Source organism: Melanerpes formicivorus, unplaced genomic scaffold, assembly GCF_026170545.1.
Source record: "Melanerpes formicivorus ecotype bairdi unplaced genomic scaffold, bMelFor1.0.p_v2 SCAF_12, whole genome shotgun sequence".
NCBI classification, from domain to species: Eukaryota; Metazoa; Chordata; class Aves; order Piciformes; family Picidae; genus Melanerpes; species Melanerpes formicivorus.
This window is the reverse complement of record NW_027142364.1, coordinates 12,093,204-12,113,552: the sequence shown is the minus strand read 5'-3', so window position 1 is coordinate 12,113,552 and position 20,349 is coordinate 12,093,204. Positions and strand designations below refer to the sequence as shown.

Genomic DNA, 20,349 nt, shown 5'->3' with positions numbered 1-20,349 from the left:
CAGAAAAGAACTAAGGATATATTTGAATGGACATTAGAGAAAGGTGTGATCTCCATCAGTGGCACTCAAAACCCTCCTTGTAGGCCTCAGAAGAGCCAGTGTAAGAAAAACAACCAAGGTGAGCTAGAACTGGCAGCAGAGAGATATTCCAGGAGACATCCTGTCATCAGTAAGTGCATAAAACAGAAGAGAGGGCATGAAGACAACTGTCGGTATCATATAACCCTGAGCATTCCAAACAGCAGGTCCAAGGGGTCCAGAGTTACATAAAGACCTTTAGAGGAGGCAAGAATGGCAACCAGCAACAGTGTCAGCTAAGCAGAAGAACTTTCAGCAGCTCAAACAGATTACATTCAACATTTGAAGTTTGGGAGGCAAATTACATGAATTCTGGTAAATCACTCATTTTATTCCCCCTGTTAATTCACTTTTGAGTAGTAAATGAGATTCAGAGAGCAAAGTGAAATCAAACCCATCTCCTTGGTGCAAAAATATGGGGATTACATTAAAACTTTCTAAAAGCAACCAAGAAGGACATGTTAAAATGTGTAGATGCAGTAACTTCTAACTGGAGAGAACACTCCTATATTGTTACCCAATAGCTTCACAGAAATTCTGTCACTGAGGTATCCACAGGTACATGAAAATTTGAAGACAATTCAAAGCATACACCAGGAAGAGCCTGTTTTGCTTTTCTATGTAAGTGTATTGCTTCTCACTGCTTGATCTCCTTCCGAGCTCTGCTGGGCAACACAATCAGCAAAGGACAAGAGATGTAGAAAGAGCATGAGAGACAACCTCCAGATGTCACTGTGTCATTGCAAGTACCTAACTCAAAAGCTCTAAGAGTCCTGCATTTGTCAACCATGCCTAGTGGAAAAAGAGCAAGCAAGCAGCCCTTATGCCACATTTAAACTTTTGTTTACTTCAGTTAATACTTCACTGGCTTCAAAAGAAAAAAAAGCCCACACAACTAAGTTGGAGTTCACACTGTTCTTTAAAAACCACGGGCAGAACACTCTTCACCCGTAGGTGCACACATAACCATACAGGGAATCACAATTTCCAGAAGTTTCAGCAAAAGCACTGCTGTGGGAATTTCTGATCTGCAGCCTGTCTCCTTTTAGGAACAGTTTATACAAAAAGATAAATTGGAGAAAGGAAAAGAAGAAGAGCTCTCCGGTGTCCTCTGCTCTGCAAAACCTCCAGCAGTGCCCAGAAAAGATGTGATGGAAACATGGGGAAAGGGGGACCTGGTAACAGTTTTAAAACAGGATCTCTCTTTGCTGTAGGCAACAGAAACAAACAGGCAACAGAAACAAACTGACAAAGAACTATTCCATGAATGCAATATAGAAAAAGGGAAAAAATTCCTGCTGGGAGGCCAGCCAGTTTGTTTTTTATTTCATAAGTTACTTCTCTTGTTCCTGCCTACTCCAATTCACAGTGCAGTTTCATAAGCTGAACTGTAAAGCCAACAAAACGCACAAAATGCCAGCATCCTTGCCACAGCTTCAGAAACCACCTGTACCAGGCAAGGTACTGCACTTACAAAGTGAAATGCTGCACCAAGGCTATTCAATTCTCAAGTACACACACACCATGCACCCTGACAGCAGGTGGGTCTAAGTACTTGCTTTATCAAATTGAGCAATAAATGTATGAACACACTGAGAACCACAAGATACAGCCTCCCCTCCAACTGCTTATGAAACAAGGAGGTCTTTGGTTTGAAATCCCACAGTCCCTTTTCCTTCAGGCCCAGACTCAGGGTACAAAATGCTTCAGACACTACCACTGCACTAAACTGTAGTGAACCAAGAGCTTCCAAAGACTCCCCACAGCAGCTCACAGCCTAGAAAACCTGCCAGCAGGGCTGCGTGGAGTTTAAGACAACTTCTTCTCTCATGTCAGGATTGAAGGCTCCAAAGCCAACTGATGGGGCAAATGCTTGCCAAGGCTTTTTTTTCCCCTCCCTATAGGCAAGCCTTTAACACATGACAAAAAAAAAAGTTCTCTGCAGAGTCAACTGCACTGCAACCACGTATGACCAAGAGTAAACAAAATAAGGAGTAACTTCTAACACAATCCCTTTGTCCAGACCAGATTGTTGCATTATCTTAATAGAAAACATGATTTTCTAGCTACAGCTTAAACCAGTGGGACTTAACAATAAACTATCATGTCAGCTATGATGTGGAGTTAAAGAGTTTTACTGAGAAAATATTTTTCAGGAAAAAATAACCATAACCACCATTGCTCATAAATGCCACTAATGGACTCTTCCTCATTTCTTCTGACATTTTCAGTCACCTATTTGTGTAACACATTACTAAGCAGCACCAATTCTGGACTATTATTACTCTCGTGTCATAGAATAAGCATGAAATACTTCAGGAACTGCTTTGTGGCTCTTTAAAAATGCAAGATTTAGTTTCTTTACAGTTAACAACCTGTTGTTCTGCTGTTTATGGTCTATTACAAATCCATGTACTACTCCATCCGCGAAGTGTTTGTGAAGCGGCAAATGCATGCTCTGAATACGCATCCCCATCCATATCCTTCACAGCATGCCGTATACTTACGTGGCTTTGTTACGAAGAGAAGCCTGAGAAACAGTGTATGAAGCAACTTAAGATCTCACCTAGCAAACACTAACCTTTGGATAGCATTTTACTTGCAAGGTAGTGTAACTTCACTTACCTGAACAGGTGTTTATTTCATAGCAACAGTCATCTGTGCAAAACTACTCCCTTATGTACACTTCCAAGACGTGTGAGCTCCACATGTCATGGGGAAGTACAAAAATGTAACCACAGTGGCTCCAGAATGCAAAACAAAATGATCTGCAAGAGATTTTCTCCTGGGCATGTGTATATCAAACATCTGCACATCCACCCACGTCCTGCTCCTATGCAAATAAAGAAACAACAATTCCTCACCTGCGTGGCCTGGTTCTGGGAGACATCATCTCATTTCCAAGGATATGGTATCGTCTGGCTTCATGCAGCAGCTGATAGCACTCTGGGGAATTCTGAATCAGCTGGTCCACTTCCACAGTCTGAACAAAGTAGTTTGGGTGTAACAATGGGAGCCTGACATGTGTCAGAATTTCATGTAACACTGGCCTCCGCAACTCAACCGCCCGGTACACCCAGCGCATGACAGCCTCAAACACCATCTCTTCCTTACTGATCACCAGTTCATCGCTGCAAATATAATCAATAAGCTCATCTTTCCCCAGTTCGAGGAATTCTTCATGCTGGGATACATCTTCAAATGTTTGCAGAGCAAAATTCCTGCACTTGGTGAAGAGTGTCTTGAGCGAGTGTGTATCTGCAAAGCGCTGGATTCCCAGGCAATTGCAAGGATCCAGCTGTTCTTCCAGGAACTTGGCACAGGCATCACGCAAGACACTGATCTGAAAGAGACTCGATGTCTCAAAGAGATACTGCACGTTCTCCGTCGTGATTTTCACCTTGCCAGTGTATACATACTGCAAAAAGCAATCCATAGCTTCAGCAAAAATGCCATTGATCTCCACTAACATCTCTCTGCTTTCTCTATGATCGTTGCAAAACATGGCTCTGAAGTAGCTGCTGCAGGCTGAGAGAACGGCTCTATGGCAGGGGAACTCCCTCCCTTCCACACAGATAATGACATCTGTGAACAGGCGGCTGTCTCGAAACTCATTGAAGATCTGGAGAATGCTTTCAGCGTGGGATGAGCCCGAGGAGAAGTCAAAAAACTCAGGGCCTGACAACGATTTTGGGTCCATTTCAAACACTTTCCGCTTGGTTGCAGGGGAATCTCGTATCCCGCTCTCCTCTCTGTTCAGTCTGCGTCCCAGTATTAGTACCATTGTTACATCAGTTGGCTATAGAGTCATCGAGAAAAAGTCGCAGAGTTTCTCCTTTGCAGTGCTACGGTCTGAAAAATGAAAACACTTCAGTCTGGTACAGTCTTAATTTCATCGGGAGAATTAGACAAGGTACTTGTTTGGTCACACTAAGAATTGGTACAACTTTTGACCTTTACTAGAGGTGACAGTGTCACAGGGGGAACAACAATGTAGTGTCAACCTGCTACGTGTCAGATACGCCCACTAAACAGCTGTCATGGACTGCAAGTTCTGAATGTCCCAGCATCACTGGCACTGCTTCAGTGCTCAGGATAATAAAAAACTGAGTACTCCAGTGTTATCACCCATCTGCCAGAAGCCAAGGATTTCCTGGATAAAGATCCAAAACTTGGGCTTGTCTCATTTTGCAGCATAATTCTGTTTCAGCTGGAGCCTCCAAATACTACTATAACAGCACAAGTCAGAAGGTGTGTGGGGGGAAATAAAGACTGCAATTTTCAAGACAAAAATTCAGTTAAGAAGTCGCTCCATGTTCGTTATAGAGTCCATCATAGTGAAGTCTTCTAATAGTAGTGTTTAATAACACTCCATTATTAAATAAATAACCTTGACCCTAAGTTTTTATCTGTTCGTTCCTACCATCCAAAAATTAGTTCACTGATAACCTAATTCTCAAATTAAAATAGATGTAACCAGCTAGTACTCCAAATGTAATGCAGAAAGAACTACATCTGTTTGTATAAAATGACTGAAAACAGAAAAGGAGGGGTACCTGACTGAGGATGGGGAGGTTTTCCGTTCTCCCAAGTGTTACTGGCAACTAATGGTTAGCAGAACCTATCACCCCAACGCTTTCCAGTTTCAAATACACAGCATACCCTGCTCCCCCAAGTTCACAAGGACACGCTCACATTGCCAGAGCACTGAAGCTGCAAAAATCAAGTACTCGAATGTTAGCACATGCCAATATTAAAGTTCATAGGTAAAGAAAAAGCTGATTTTGCAGACAGTGCTTACTGAAGGCAATGTGATCAACCAGCCCAGCAGCAACAAGACTTTTTGCCGCTCTGAAACTGAGTCAATGTCAAGCAAAATACAGAAGCCACAAGAGGTTTGTTAAAACATCCTCTTGGGCCTGACGTAGCTGTCATTCCACATAACATGGGATATTTATTTGTATGTCTGGAGGAACATGCACTGAATTATTTTAAAGTTTAAGGAATTCATGCTTCCAAGAGGTTATACTCAGTTTCCTTCATTCCCCACTTACAAGGTCAGCAAATGGAAGCTCCTCATAGCAATTTCATTTCCTGATGTGCCTGCACCTTTGGAGCTGCAATTACCCAGACCAAGGCTGGCTACGTCATCGCTTAATATAGAACACAATGAGCTTGCTTTTTCTAAACAGGGCTTTTACACAGTACCTTTAAAAGGCACCATCTTAACAAAGAGCAAGAAAAGAATGTGTGCCCTACATTTCCTCATTGAGAAAAGAGGATTTAAAACTACCATTTTCCATAGGGTATTTTTTTGCACATATGCACAAGGTATGCCTCCTTTACCCTACAAATGTTTCAATTTTAGTTAACTAGGATCAGTTGTGACCAATGCCTGAAAAACACTAATGCAATGAGCCTATCTAATAACCAATTGCTTCAGAGAGACTTTAACGAGGCACAAACAAGCAGTCTCATCTGCAGCTGACATTCTATCCCATGTATTTCACAACCATTTTACCCTGTAGTGACGCAGGCTGGATAAAACCCAAAACCAACAACAACCACCACCTCACCAGCTCTCTCACTAACACCCTTATATTGAACTTGATCTGCAATTAATTTCACACTGCTCAGCAGGAGAAAGTGGGCAGAATGAAGAAGAAAGGGGAAGTGTAACAACAAAAATATAAAGGCTTGATTCTAGTGGCACAGATTTAAATCAGGAGAATTTCACTAAAGTTAATGGAGCTATTCCAAAGTAAAGTTGATCTGAAATCAGGAACTGGACACTGACATACTGCATGAAAGGGCAAAACACAGCAGTAAAAAACAAGCTTCAAGATTAAATCTTCCTTGTTATGTGAGAAGTTAAGACTTAAGAACACACTATATTATGCAATCACTAGTAAATGGAACTATGGGCTCTGGGTTATGACTATTCACTGAAGGAAGCAATGTCTGCTTTATGCTTGGAACAATGTAAGATTAGTGGTCAGCAAAAGGATTTGTTTTTTCCTTAAATGTCCCAATGGCTTAAAGAAATTGGAGACTTAAAAAATAATCCATGGAGCAAAAACTAATCAAAGAGGTAAGTTTCACAAATTCACAAACAAGAGAACAGAAATGAAAAAGAACTGCACTCCATGGCAGAAGTTACTGCTTTTGAATGTACTATGCTTCTATTTCTATCCAGTTAATTACTTCTGCAGATTTGCCGAAGCAAAGTAATTTTATAAGACTGTCAGTAGCACTATCACATGTTCAGATTGGCCTTCTGGTAAATCTTGCTCTGGCAGCTTTAAAATGTCACCACCTCTAGCTGCCTGTCCCGTATTTCACCCCTAAGCTGGACAGGTGGAAGGGACTCCGTGCCTGAAGCTGAGCTGTTTAGCGCACAGAAGGGAGAAACACAAGAGGATATACCTGTCTTCACCTTCTGTGCATACAAAGGTCCTTATGCATGCCTACAGAGTCTGTGGTATAAAGCAATAATTAGTGAGGGAATTCAATATTGAGATCTCTTCAGTAAAACAAAACCAAGCAAAAGAAAAAAACGTTGGTTTTCTACTACTGAAAGGTACTCTATGAAAGAAAACAAAACACAACTACAAAATGCATTTGCGTACTTTCCTGAGCAAGGGTCAACAAAGACAGATCTTGAGCAAACCACAGAATCTGGCCATTCAGAAAATGGAAACAAAAACTGAATCATGCTTCCTATCAACAGGTGTTAAAAATGCTTTACAAATACAGACAGCTCTAACATGGATATGACCTGCACATGCACACCTCTAAATTAAGCTAGGTTCACCAGAAGATCAGGCTTCTCTACTTCCTTTATCTCTACTGCTTGTAGGCTTGTCTACACAAGAAATAAACTTAGAGCTCAACTGGGAGATCAGCAAGTGAGGTCTATAAAGTGTTTGCCCTGACACCTTCTACCAGTAAATCCTCCTACGCAACTTCTATGTTGTGCTCCTTTCTTCACTGCAACATGCTCGTGTATTTACCCATTTCCCTTCATCCACAGCTTTGGCAATGGCTCGACTTTCTGGTAGAGTTCTTTTTCTGTCACTTGTATGTCACAGAACTCCTTTGGTCCATTAGCAGACCTGACAGAAAGCAGCAGAGGTTGGGGCAAGGTCCTCCAGTAACAACTAGTCATCAGGTGTGCCTAAGCTCTACCTTCAAAGCTCACCCTCAGGGTGTAGTTTTGAGTACCTGAAGCTGAGCTGGGCTGCTGCTGCTGCCAGTGGAGGTGGCTTCCACTCTGCACCTCTTGTCCACTGTCGTCTCACCTCAGCACCAGCACTTGCGTGGCCAGATGAGTGATGCTCTGTGATGGGAGAAAAGGAGATGCTGGAAACAGGCAGCCACCCCAGGAAAACGCTGGAGCCACCAGCATGGCTCCAGTGCACTCCCACGGTACCCAGTATGCTCAGGGCACAGCCGCTGGCACAGCACCTGCACAGCCTGGTACAGTATTAGTAACAGCACCACCAAGTAGCACAGCCAAATGTAGTAAAATAAATAGTAGTTCCATCATGAGGCATGGGAACTGCAACTGAGGTTTGGCCAATTCTAGTTATTTCACTTGTGATTTTAGATAAGATGAGCTGCAGATGTGCTTCATCTCAGATGCCTGGTGACCACACAAGTCAGAGAAAAACTCCCCAGGTTTATCTACTGCAACACACCCGCTAAACCACAACACATGCTCCTTCTTTAAAGGAAGAGAGAGAAAAAAACCAAACCCACCATAATCTTTCCCTCTGCCAAAATCAAACACAGCATTTTATTTTCCCTTCCTGCTTTGCAGGGGGGCTGGACGTCATGATCTCTGGACATCCTTTCCAATCCCTAACATTCTACAATTCTTCTTTGTGATACAAAAAGACCAAAAAGTTGTTGATACTTAAGTACTCAATAAATTCTTCTTGTTTCACAATACAAATCAAGGATTTGAATGCCTTTAAGGTCTTTTAATACTGATTAACTCAAACAAGAATTTGAAGTGAACAAGCCAATGACTGATGTGGTAAGGAGTTAGTTGCACTAGTCTTAAGCTTTTCATTCTAATTTAAGACACTACTTTGACAGAAAACATATACTCCAAACACCAAAATTCAATAGTAACCAAGCTAATGACACACAGGAAAAAAAACCCCAAAGTCCACTCAAAAATCACCCAGTAAAAACAGGAACTGGCTTGAACATGAGACTCATGATAATTAAGTAAAAAAACAAGCCGTGAAAAGGAACAGCTCTAAACCGTGCAGAAGTCTTTAGGTAACCCCTTTGTAAGTGGAAAAAGTCACCTAAAGGGGCACACACCCACTGGAGAAAAGTAAACAAAAATACACTGGTACTGTCATTGATCTATGAGAAAGGGACCGTCAAAAAGTCACCGCGCTTCCACCTTGGTTTTACTGTTCATTTGATGCATGCTCGGATATCGCTTAAAAACAAAGCAAAACAAACAAAACCCAACAACAACAACCCACAGCACAACCAAAACAGAACAAAAGCTCCAGTCATCACAGGCACACAGCCTGGCTGTGCGTTCCAAGGACTTCCAGGGGGTTCAGCCAACTGCCTGCAAATCTGCGACTCACAAACAAACCAACGGCAGTAATCAGACAGGGGCAGCCCAGGTCCCACAGCCCGTGAGCCCGCTGGTACCAACAACAACAATTCCGAGCATGTGACGGTGTGGAAACCGGGCTAACAAACAAGCGTGGACACCTGAAAGCGTGCGTATTACCGCGGATCGGGGCAAGGCGGCCCACACACCCCAAATCCCAGCGGAAAGAGCTGGGGGGCACAGAGCCGCTGATGTTCCCGACACCTGCAGCGGGCCCAGCTATACTCGTGCCCCGGAGGCGACTGCCGACACGTAGGGGCTCATCCCCACACACTCCGAAGTCGTCGCTGCCCCTTTTTGCAAAATAAGGGAACAAAGCGCCATCCAAACTAATAAACATAAAAATGAACCAAAGAACCCAGGCAAACACGCGAACCAAGGCACGGCCGGGACAGAGGGGCGGTTGTTTACTCCCTGGCGGGGCTGGAGGCGGCTGCAGCAGCACAAAATGGCAGCGCCTGGCGGGAGCGCACACGGCTCTCCGCCCGGGGCAGGCAGCTGCACCAAGCACAGCAGAAAGCAGAGGGAACAGCCACCTGCCGCGGGGACGCACTTAGCAGTGGGCCGGCCTCGCAGCCGCCAGGGAAACTGAAGCACTCTGAGCCCCGCACACAGTACCCAGCCGCGGCGCTACCGCCCCGCGATCAACTCCCCCACTCGGACTTGCCCCCGCGCCTCGGTCGGCAGCCTGCGCATGCGCGGAGTCCACATCAGCAGCGCGCACGCGCGCCCTCCAGCTCACCTTCACCCCGAGCCGCCCTAGCGACAGCCGCCCCCTGCGAGCCCTGCCCAATCCCCGGGCGGCCCCCCGCCGCGGCCCCGCCCCCTCCGCCCGCCCGCCCAATCCGTGGCCACGGAGCCCCCCGCCGCCACCGCTGCCGCTGCCCGGGGGCCACGAAGGGACGCAGTGTAGACCTGCGTTACGAAACGGCCGCGGGAGGACTGTGGCTGCCGGTGCCCCAGGCCATCCTCCGCCGGCTGGGACAAGTGTCCCGCGTCGTACCTCTGCGCTGGGCCCCGCAGCCTGCACGCAGAACGCGCAGAGAGAGAAGAGACACACACACGCCACACACAAAACACACACAGCAGGCAGGTTCTGGGACACCGGCGCTGCCGACGGCCCTTCCCTGCCACGGCACCGTCGCGACGGTCGTCTCACACTGCCCGGCAAGGGCAGCAACAGTCTGTCCCCACCGCGGCGCCTAACGGTCCCGGCCAGCCCCACGTCCCGGTCTCACAACAGCCGCAGCGCGACGGGCGCCCGCGCCCTTCCTGGAGGCTCCAAGTCTGCCGCGGGGGTCTCGCCGCCGTCCGAACCCCGCGCCGGTGGCGCAGCCCCCAGGCTGACCCGCTGCCCTGCACTTACAGCCGGGAACGGGCCCCGCCGTGCTGCACTGCACCCCGCGGGAGCTGCCAGCCGGAGGTCGGGTCCGGACAGGTGGGAAGCGGGGCGGTGCGGTCCGCTCGGGCCTCTCTGCCGCCGCCGGTCGCGCTGCCAGCGCCGCTCCAAAACAAAGGGGCCGGCGGGGCATGTGACCGCCGAGCCACCGCACATGATGTCACGGCGGCTCCGCGCGGCCCTGGGAGCTGTAGTCCCGCTGCCCCGCCCGGATTCTCTCGCCCTGTTGCCGGCGGCGAGACACGGACCCGGAGCTGTCTAGGACAGCCAGCCCTGCGCGCGTCCCGGGGGAACCGAAGACAAGCGGCAAAGGACACGGAGCGGACGTGAGCCCCGGCAGCGGTGCATGGCGGCAGCTTTCACCACTGCCAGCTCTTACCGTTCTCCTTCCCAGCGATGGGACCGTGGGACAGCCCTTCCCCACCTCCCCAGTATTCTTGACCGGCCCCGCGCCGTCAGCACGCAGAAGCTGAGGGTGAGGAGGAAGCGGTGCCTAGGAACGGCACCTTTGGCGGTGACACTCCTTCGTGCCAGCGCTGGGGAGCCCAATCACAGCCCTCCCCCGGGAGGAGACCATCTCCAAACCTAAGGAAAGCACCAGCTCCTTGGGTAGTTTTTCAGACTACATGACCAAAATTGAAACGATTACACCAAAAGAACCACCAAAAAGCCAACCAAACAAAAAAACCAACACTACAACAAAAAAACAACCCCAGGCATAAAGAGGATCTTTGTCTACCTGAGCTACAGCTTCACCTAGTTTATATGGAATTTCCAAGCTTTTTGCCAGGTCCTGTTCGACAGGAACGTAAAGTGGGTGCCCCTTCCCCTGCTAACCAGAGAAAGCCAATGTTAGTTTGAAGCTGGGACATGGGGATCACCGCTGTTGCATCTGGAGGTCACAGTGGTGACAGACAGTCAACTGCAAATATAAAAGAAGTACCCTGGTGTCATTGCCATGCAATTTCAGGAGCAGGTCTGAGCCTGTCCTGGAGCCCAAATTCACTTCATATCCAAAGTATTTGGACACCAGCCCATGCTCCAACACAGGCTGATGGAACGTGCCTCGGAGTATGGAAATTTATTTTTGCTCTGCCCTTTAGCATAAGCAAACTTGAGAGCCCATAGTGCAGAGCAGCGAGGCAAGGGCAGAGACGTGCACTTAAGTTCATTACTAGGTACTAAATGAAGCCCTTATGTAATACTGTGGAGCTGATGTAGGCAGGTAACTGGCTATGTTCTTCCTAGAAGCATGACCTCTCCTTCCTGTCCTTTACTGTAGAGTGAAGGGGAGAAATAGCAGTTCTTCTACCTAGCTGCCACTTTGTTGTCCTCAATGTTAGATATCAGTCCCAAACATAATAGATCTTCACCTTTTAGTGAACCTACAAAACCTTCTGATCTGAGGATATTCCTCCCATTGTCTCCTTGGGCCCTCCACATGAAGTGTGTGCAGCCTCCTGCTCTTTGCAGGAGCTGATGGTGCTCCTTCACTGCAGCTATTAGAAAAGCAGCAGTTGCTCAGGATTCCAGGACTGATCCTCTCCAGAACAAACCTGTCTCAGATTTTCACAGGGTACATGAGCTCCACTTTTCCATGGGGTCAGGTGAATTGCAGCTTTCCAAATCAGTTACAATTACTTACTAATTAAAAGACAAAGTTTCTGAAAATGTCAAATGATTTTTGTATGTAAATTGTTTTCATGAAGGTCTTAAATGAAGATTTCAACCATTTTCCTGCTGAGCTAAAACTCAGAACCGCTTAACAGAATTAACTAGATGTAAGATCATTCAGTTGATTTCTCGTTCTCTGTCTGGAAAAGCAAGAAGGACCCCAATCAACATGAACAGCAAAGGGAAAGCCAGCAGACAGTACAGCTGAGCTGCAATAACTTACTTCACCCACTGAATATAAAAAATATTAATAACCTGCAATCTTACTTGTTAGGAAGATACTAAATCTGAGAAATATATCACCAAAAAAATGTTCTGCTTAAAATAGATCTCTCATCTGATATTTCACTTAAAATAGATCTCTTACCCTCTTGTCTGCCCCAAATCTTGGGGTCAACATAACTGTGTAGAGTGCACTTCAGAAAACAGAAGTGAGATCAAAGGAATGAGTCACAGGAAGGAAAAAAAGGGGGTCAAGTTATCTCTGACTTGGCTGGAAGGAACTATCTGAAGGGAGCATGTTTACTCCAATAAAAACTGCACGTGGCAAAAATACCTTGTGTGAAGAGGGTAAACGGAGCATTTAAAAGCAAAATACTAATTAAAAATACTCATTGAGCAATCAATTGTTTCATAATGGGCACATGTATGCATGCAGTCACATCCAGGCTCTTCCAGTTCTGAAAGGCAACGTCACCAAGGATGTCTGAAATTAGGGATACTTGAGTTGCTGCTACATCTTATTGGTCTTCATTCCTCTGCTAGCAGAGGGATTGGCTGGTCTTTCTCAAGCTGAGCCTAGCATTTCTCTCAAAACAAGCAGTTGCACGCTGCCCAAGAAGCTGAAACCAATTATTAAGGATTACTCATTTCTATAAAGCTTTGTTAATACTTTTTTTACAGTGTAAAGCCCTTGTAAAACATTTGGGCCAGTATTTTCTGAAGAGGTCAGTGATTTTGGAGATTTTGAAGGCATTTGCAGGACACTGGAAAGGTTAAGATCTAAAATTAGACGGCTGCGTGGAAATTCTGGCGCGCGTCCACCGATGCTCATGTGTTTGCCTGGTGGTGTTGAACTTGAATGCCACCACTGCCAGGCACTTTTCAGACACATTTCAACGATGCGGCGTGCCACCTAAACAGGTCAGTGCATTCCTCCAAACAGAGACATAAACTGGGAAGTTGTGTGCCGGTATGCTCCTGAGAATTTTCCTCAGCCCTGGGGAGCATTGCAGCTCCTCACTGAATCTTTCTAAAATTAAGCAAATCCCAGATGGTTTTCAAGTAGTTCATACACACAGAAAACAAAACCAAAGAATATGCACTATTTCTTCTAGTAGCTGTTGACTGCTAATAGACACTTGTTCTAACCAGTCTGGGGAAGGACTGGGAGCTGAAGGATAGAAGAGATAAAGGTGAGATGTGGCAACTGAGAGCAGAACTCTGAAGAAGAATACCAAGGGTGAGGACAGTCTAAGTACTGTGTCCTTTACCCTAATTGCTGATCAGAGAGAAAAAGGCAACATTAAGCAGTGAAAAACATTAAAACCCCTGAATACACCATGGGAATCGTCTCACTGGAGAGAAGAAAGAATTTAGATGTTTGAGTTAAGAGAGGACAAGAGCAGGCTAACAACTGACAGCTTTTTTACAAGGGCTTGTAGCCATAGGATCAGGGGGAATGGCTTTAAGCTGGAAGAGGGGAGATTTAGACGAATATTAGGAAGAAATTCTTTACAGTGAGGGTGGTGAAATACTGGAACAGGCTGCCCAGGAAAACTGTGGATGCTCCCTCCTTGGAAGTGTTCAGGGCCAGGTTGGATGGGGCCTTGAGCTATCTGGTCTAGTGGAAGGTATCCCTGCCAGTGGCAGGGATGTTGGAACTAGAGGGTCTTTAAGGCCCCTTCGAACCCAAACCATTCTATGATTCTGTGAATGAGCAACATAAGAAAAGTTATGAAGAACTCTGCAAGGGATGGAGCAGAGATGGAACAAATCCTTCTCAGCACTAGGAGGGAGAACGAACTCTGATGTTGCTAGAAGAAATCTTAGTGCCCAGAAAGCTTCAAAAAGAAAGAGGTATTGTTGAGTGACAACATCACTGCAGATCGTGATGCAGGTAGGTGCAAAGCATAATGACAGAAGCTATTCAGTAGACCAACAAACAGCAGTGAGTACCGAGCAAAAGGAAAGGTGATGTTAATAGACATTTGTGAGCAAGAGCAGAAGAGTAGGTTCAGTTATCATTGTGGAATTTGCATTTTGAGTGTGCCAGGAAAAACCACTGAGGTGCAATAAGGAAAAATGAAGAGGCTTCTGGAAATAGTATTAAAAAGAGGAGACTGAATTTAGATGAAGACAGAAGTACAGCAAAGTCTCCTCAAGTGATAAAAGACTACTCAAAGAAATGCAGAGAGCACATCAAAACTTGCTGAAATCCTTCCCTTGACTTTGAACATACTTCCTGCCAAAAGCCCTGTGGCTCACATTGACTTGAGCTGGTCTGCTGGGATAATCAACAGGTACAAGTGTTTCAGGTGGAAGGCACTTTTACAGGACCACTCCCTTTCAGCCTCTCTTCTTCCCATCACATGTTTGAAATGGCACCTGCCCCAGGAAATGTCACCTGCAACACAGATTCCTGCGCCAGCTCTCCAGCAGTGAGGGGCCCTGGCAAACCAGTGCTCTCTCTCCCCAGATGCTTCCTCTCTTCCATTTTCCCTGCCTCCTGGCCAATGCTGCAGGTCCCCTTTTCCTCTGGCCCCACACGCTGCACATCCTAGCCCTTTGCTCAGGCCAGCAATGCTCCTCTGGGGCGTTTGTCTGCAGCAGTGAGGCAGTGAGATGAGTGTAGGCCTTGTGATGGAGAGTGAAGTGGGTCATCCTCCACAACCAAATTTTGTGCTCATCCTCACATGTCCAGTGCCAGGGCTGGGTGCCATCCCAATACCTGCAGGTCAGTGTTCATTCCTGCTCAGCCAGGGAGACACTGGGATGAGAGTATGTGCTTCACACAAGCACCCACCTATGAAAACACCATAGAATTGTTCATGTTGGAAAAGACTTTTGTGCTCATCGAGTCCAACAGTTAACCAAGCACTGCCAAGTCCACCACTAAACCATGTCCTATTTCATACTTTTCTAGTTCTAAACCACTGGAACTAGTTTTTTTTAAAACAGGCCAAATGCTGGTCAAAAGCTGACTTTACTTAGGTAAGACACAGCTAAGAGGAGTCATTTCATTTGACTTTATCAACAATGTACACAGAGCAAATATTATAATAATATATTTTTATTTCTGATGGCGATGTAGCATAGTCTAGCACATGGAAGAACCCAAGGACTATGTGTCCTGGAAGACAGGGAAGAGAAGGAACAGGTCTGGGATAATTCCCAGTCTCACTTCTCTTGAAATAATGGGTAAAATGGGAGAGGGGGAAATGTTGGGAAGGGTGGTTTGAGTACCATTTCAAAGGTACTGATCTCTGAAACTCCTCAAAAACATTATTTCCAGATCTGTGAGAAATGCTGGGAATGACCAAGTGCTGGGATGGCACAAATCTGAAATAATCATACTATTAGAATAAACCTTTATTAGAATAAACCAAACCAGGTTGGAAGAGACCTTCAAGATCATCGTGTCCAACCCATCAACCAATCCAACCCACCCAAACAGCTAACCCATGGCACCAAGCACCCCGTCAAGTCTCCTCCTGAACACCTTCAATGATGGCAACTCCACCACCTCCCCAGGCAGCCCATTCCATAGCGCAATCACTCTTTCTGTATAGAACTTCTTCCTGACATCCAACCTGAACCTCCCCTGGCGCAGCCTGAGACTGTGTCCTCTTGTTCTGGTACTGGGTGCCTGGGAGAAGAGACCATCATCCGCCTGTCTACAGTTTAGCCCTGTAATTAGTATTGCATATCGCCCTGTACAGTGCAGTCCTCCCTTGGCCAGCCCATGTTCCTAGCCCATGCAAATCCCCTCTGCTCCTGCTCATCCCAGTAGCCATTGACCACTGCGTGTGCCTCAAAACAAGGCCCATGCCAATAGCATTCTGTGCAGAAAGTGTGTGTCGAATTTTTCCACCCAGTATCTTCCATCTCCCAAGCCTGGGAGATGACTCTGGGAGTGGAATTGCAGAGCTGAGAAGAATGAACATTGCATCACTGCTGCTACAAACACTGAACTGTTTCTTTTTTTTTTTTTACAGCACTAACAGTATTGAGACACCATGAAACCAATGCCTAACCAAGGGAGATACAGACACTGTCTGCTGGTGTTTGTCTGCTGCTTCTCCACAAAGAAAGAAAAGTTGTTTGAGCACTTTTTGGTCACACGAAGACCTGAAGGAAGTTACTGTCGCAGAATGGCAGGCAGATGACATCAAATCACTACCAAAAGGGAGGTTGGTACCTGCAAAAATAGTTCCCTGGGCTGCTGTGGTGTTATCACAATTTCCTCACCCAGTCCCATAAGCTCATGCCCAACCACAGTCCCACAACTGTTCACATTATTTTCTCACAGGAGTATTTTTTCACACATCCCTACACCACAGCCCTTCCCTTTATGTTACACACTCTACTGCAGAATTCCAGCTCTGCCCTTCAGCCACACTTAATAGCTCTCTCACCAAAGCATTTGCCAATGCCAGGACCAATTAACAGGCAGGAGCACTGTACCTCTTCATCCCCAAGACCTTCAGGCATTTCACCAGTTAAGTAAATCCTTTCTCCAGCCCAAGTGACCATGAAAAGCTTTGTGTGAAGTGAAGCAGAAAATAAGGCATGTTTCAAATAAACATTATTTTGAACTGGCATGTGTCAGATTTGGGAATCTCAGACTTGCAAAGCTACCAGTGGCCTCTATGCTTGAAGATCCATGCCACCAGCTGGTTCTGGTGCAATACATACTGCTTTGGCAATAGGTCAAAGAATAGATCCTCAGCTTGCTAATCAATTATCTTGGACTGATACCCTTGCTACTTCTAATAGTGACAGCAAGCTCCCAGCTATCTCACACCAGTCTGCTGCTGTGCCTTAGGGGTGTTCCTTGGGTAAATCTCTAGATGTCCTTTGTCATCTTATAATTTTGGCTACTGCTTCATTTTGGTCATCAACAAAGTTTCATTGGGTAAAGGTAATCAAGGAACAGTGAGTTCACCGGGAGCTCCATGATTTCTTCCTCTGTTTTGAGGTAGATCTGTTGAATGGCACAATGCCTGCTTTCTAAGACACATGCAACTGCTTCTCTGTCACTGCACTTCTCTGCACTGTTGTGCAAAGCTGTCTGACAAGACTTGGCTCTCAAAGGATGCCTTCATCCTTTGAGATTCCTCAACCATGAGATGCCAGAAAGACAACTGGCAAGTTTGTCCTCAAGTCCCAGGCTTTCCATAACCATCAGAATAGCCCAGGGAAAAGCCTCCTAGTATCCAGAGATCCCTGGTGGGACTCAGCAGCTCAGCGTTTCCACCCTGAGTGCTGCTGCCTTGTCTGAAAGTAATGGTTCCTTGAACATGGAGGAATGGGGAGGGATGTGGAAATAGCTGCTGTGCAGATGCAGCTGCTTTGGAGCTGCACTCAGAATTCCAGTCTAGATCAACACTCTGATCACCCCCTTCTTTGTAAACAGGCTTTTGAGCACCTGCTCTGCGGTCTAAAATGGGACTATTTCTGGACCTGAAACACTGCCATGGAAAAGAGTCGTGTGTTTCCCTAAAAGCTCTCAGCTCTAAGATCTAAGCCAGACTAAAGCAATTTCAGATAGACAGACCTGGACAAAGACCGAAAAGGAAATGTTAGCCAAAGTAATCCTAAGTAAAAACCAGAGTTAATGAAGGTTTGAAGATTCCAGTGCAGTAGTTAAATCAACATGTTGTTTTGCCAGGAAAACATTGTGAAACCTGCGGTTTACTCTTTGATCCTAAGCCTTCCCTTCCCATCTATTCATAGGCAATATCATTAGACAGAAATGAATGCAACAACATGATTGGTTAGTTGGTGAGCTTCTGATAATAACCAGGTTGGTTTGTCATGTCATAGCCATCTACTAGACTTTTCTGGCATAGATCAATATGGTACTGAACCCTGAAGAAAGGGGAGGGGGGGGGGGGGGGAAGCAGGTGTGAAATAATGCCTATGGTATGACAGGCTTCCTTAGCCTTTTAGATTAACATTTTAAATAATAAACAATATTTTGTCATTTTTAAAATGGAAGGAGATCTGAAATGAGGAACAGGTCATTACTGTAAGCAGGAAGCAATACAAAGGCAAAATCCTGCCTCATTTCTTCACATGCTTGTCATATGTCTGGTTTTTTAATATTTCTTTTTCCTAAACCCAGTAAAGGTAATAATGCCCATCTTTTTTTTCTAGCACAGAAGCACATTAACAAGAAGATTACATTCTGCAGCTCTTCTCTCTCTCTCCCTAGGGCAGATATCATGCTAATGGCACTGGAATGTGAAAATTCTCCACTCCCTTTTTAATGGGAAAATGAAATGGGTTTAAATCGGTATTGACTGGGAGAAAAAAGTAAAGTAGCATTTCTCAAGTTAAGAATCTAAAATTACAAGTGACAAAGTTTTAGAAGTTACCTGCTTTCTTTAGTCTGAGATGACTTTGGTCCCCTCTTTCTCCAGTGTCACACCTCCAAAATTTCACACGTAGTCAGGTGCACCCCGGCTCCCTCCTGGGCGCTCAGTAACACTGAAGCAGCTGGCGAGCTGGGCTCCACCTCCTGGCCCTGATATCAGCCAGTACGAGTATCTGTCACCGGTTCATACTCAAAGCATTCTGCTATTCCTGAGCTCCTCGCCTGGCCTGGTGCAGCTGTCCCAATGCCCTACATTCCAGACAGCTTCCCTGATGGATTGCAGAGCCCCGGACATGACAGCCACCGAGGAGCTTTCGCAGCACCTCGCCGTGCTCCTCACCCCTGCCAAGGTCTGCAGTGGTGACGCTTCAGGCTCTCGGGGTATGTCAACGCTACGAGTGAACTGGAGCCCGTGAGCTTGTGTGAGCACAGCTTGTGCCATGCTCTGGAGCTTCCCCTGCGTGCTCCTGCCCTAGGCACATCTTGTGCCATTCTCTGGAGCTTCCCCTGCATGCTCCTGCCCTAGGCACACCACAGCTTAGCAGCAGCGTGGTGCAGTCCTTGCTGGCGCCCGAGGCATTCTGGGCTGCTTGCTGGCCAGCGAAGATCAAGTAAATGTGACTGCAGGAGGACCACTCAGAGAGTTCCTCACTCTCTGGAGCCTGAGGAGAACAGAACCTGAGGCACATATTCTGACAGAGTGTGGGGCTGCCTGGCCCGCATCATGCAGGAGAAGGAGGGCTTGGTCTAGAAGTTCAGTGTTCTTTTCTGGCCACAGCTGCTAGGAATCTGCTGTACCCACAGCCACAAATTATGACTGCATTAAGCTAAAATGACTCTGATCAGCTTAAAAAACAAACTAGCAAATGAGCAAGCTCCTCACAGTATAACACCTTCAAATTCAGTACACAGGCAGCTAAACCATACTCAGATAATTTCCCATCCTCATCAGGAAATACTACAACTTTTTCAGTACTTCCTCTTTTTATATGTTAAATCATTGCACTCCATGCAATGCATTTATTTGCATAAGGACATGAACAACTCACCTACACTGCTTCTAACTTTAGGTCATTCGTAATTCAGTTACGTAAAATGCAGTAACCATTTTTACTTCAGGGAATCAATAGCAAAACTTTCATTTCTACAGCATCATCTCTGCTCACATTAATGTTTTCCCACCTGCTCAGCTGTTTAGCTAACAATCTGTCAGCTTAATTCCTTCACAGACCCCAGGTAGCTGGAAGCTGTGAGGTAGGGTTTATGCACCTTCCTGAGCTCCTCAGCTTACACCATACAGAGTTAAGACTAAAGGTTCTTCCTATGTAACTAATGTTGCATTGTCTTGAAAGTTGTCTAACGATGCTGCCTAAAGACCAGTTTCTCACAAGCCTGGATTTCTTGCAAAATAGGCAATTAAGACACCTTGCTCAATTTTTAGCAGTATTTTAGAATAGAATAGAATAGAATAGACCAGGTTGGAAGAGACCTTCAAGATCATCACGTCCAACCCATCAACCAATCCAACCCCCCTAAACAACTAACCCATGGCACCAAGCACCCCATCAAGTCTCCTCCTGAACACTTCCAATGATGGCAATTCCACCACCTCCCCGGGCAGCCCATTCCAATCACTCCGGGCAATCCGGGCAATCACTCTCTCTGTATAGAACTTCTTCCTAACATCCAACCTAAACCTCCCCTGGTGCAGCCTGAGACTGTGTCCTCTTGTTCTGGTACTGGCTGCCTGGGAGAAGAGACCATCATCCGCCTGTCTACAACCTCCCTTCAGGTAGCTGTAGAGAGTGATAAGGTCACCCCTGAGTCTCCTCTTCTCCAGGCTGAGCAATCCCAGCTCCCTCAGTCTTTCCTCATAGGGCTTGTGTTCCAGACCCCTCACCAACTTCGTTGCCCTTCTCTGGACTCGTTCCAGCAAGTCAACATCCTTCC

The 20,349-nt window shown here is 46.1% G+C and overlaps 1 protein-coding gene across 4 annotated transcripts in view; it reads right to left on the bottom strand.

The window, feature by feature from the left end:
- The window catches only part of KLHL24 (kelch like family member 24), a 30,648-nt gene extending 12,173 nt beyond the window's left edge, over nt 1-18,475 (bottom strand). Inside the window, exons 1-3 of one of the 4 annotated variants that reach the window (XM_068145399.1) lie at nt 18,401-18,475; nt 7,303-7,417; nt 2,943-3,930 (exon numbers count right to left, since the gene is read on the bottom strand). In XM_068145399.1, coding sequence (XP_068001500.1) covers nt 2,943-3,862 — 920 coding nt within the window. In that variant the 5' untranslated portion in view covers nt 3,863-3,930; nt 7,303-7,417; nt 18,401-18,475. Of the gene's footprint in view, nt 1-2,942; nt 3,931-7,302; nt 7,418-10,091; nt 10,252-10,503; nt 10,556-18,400 lie in introns of those variants that run through there. The other 3 variants (XM_068145400.1, XM_068145398.1, XM_068145401.1) reach the window with 3 other exon arrangements.
- Nucleotides 18,476-20,349: the final 1,874 nt, after the last annotated feature.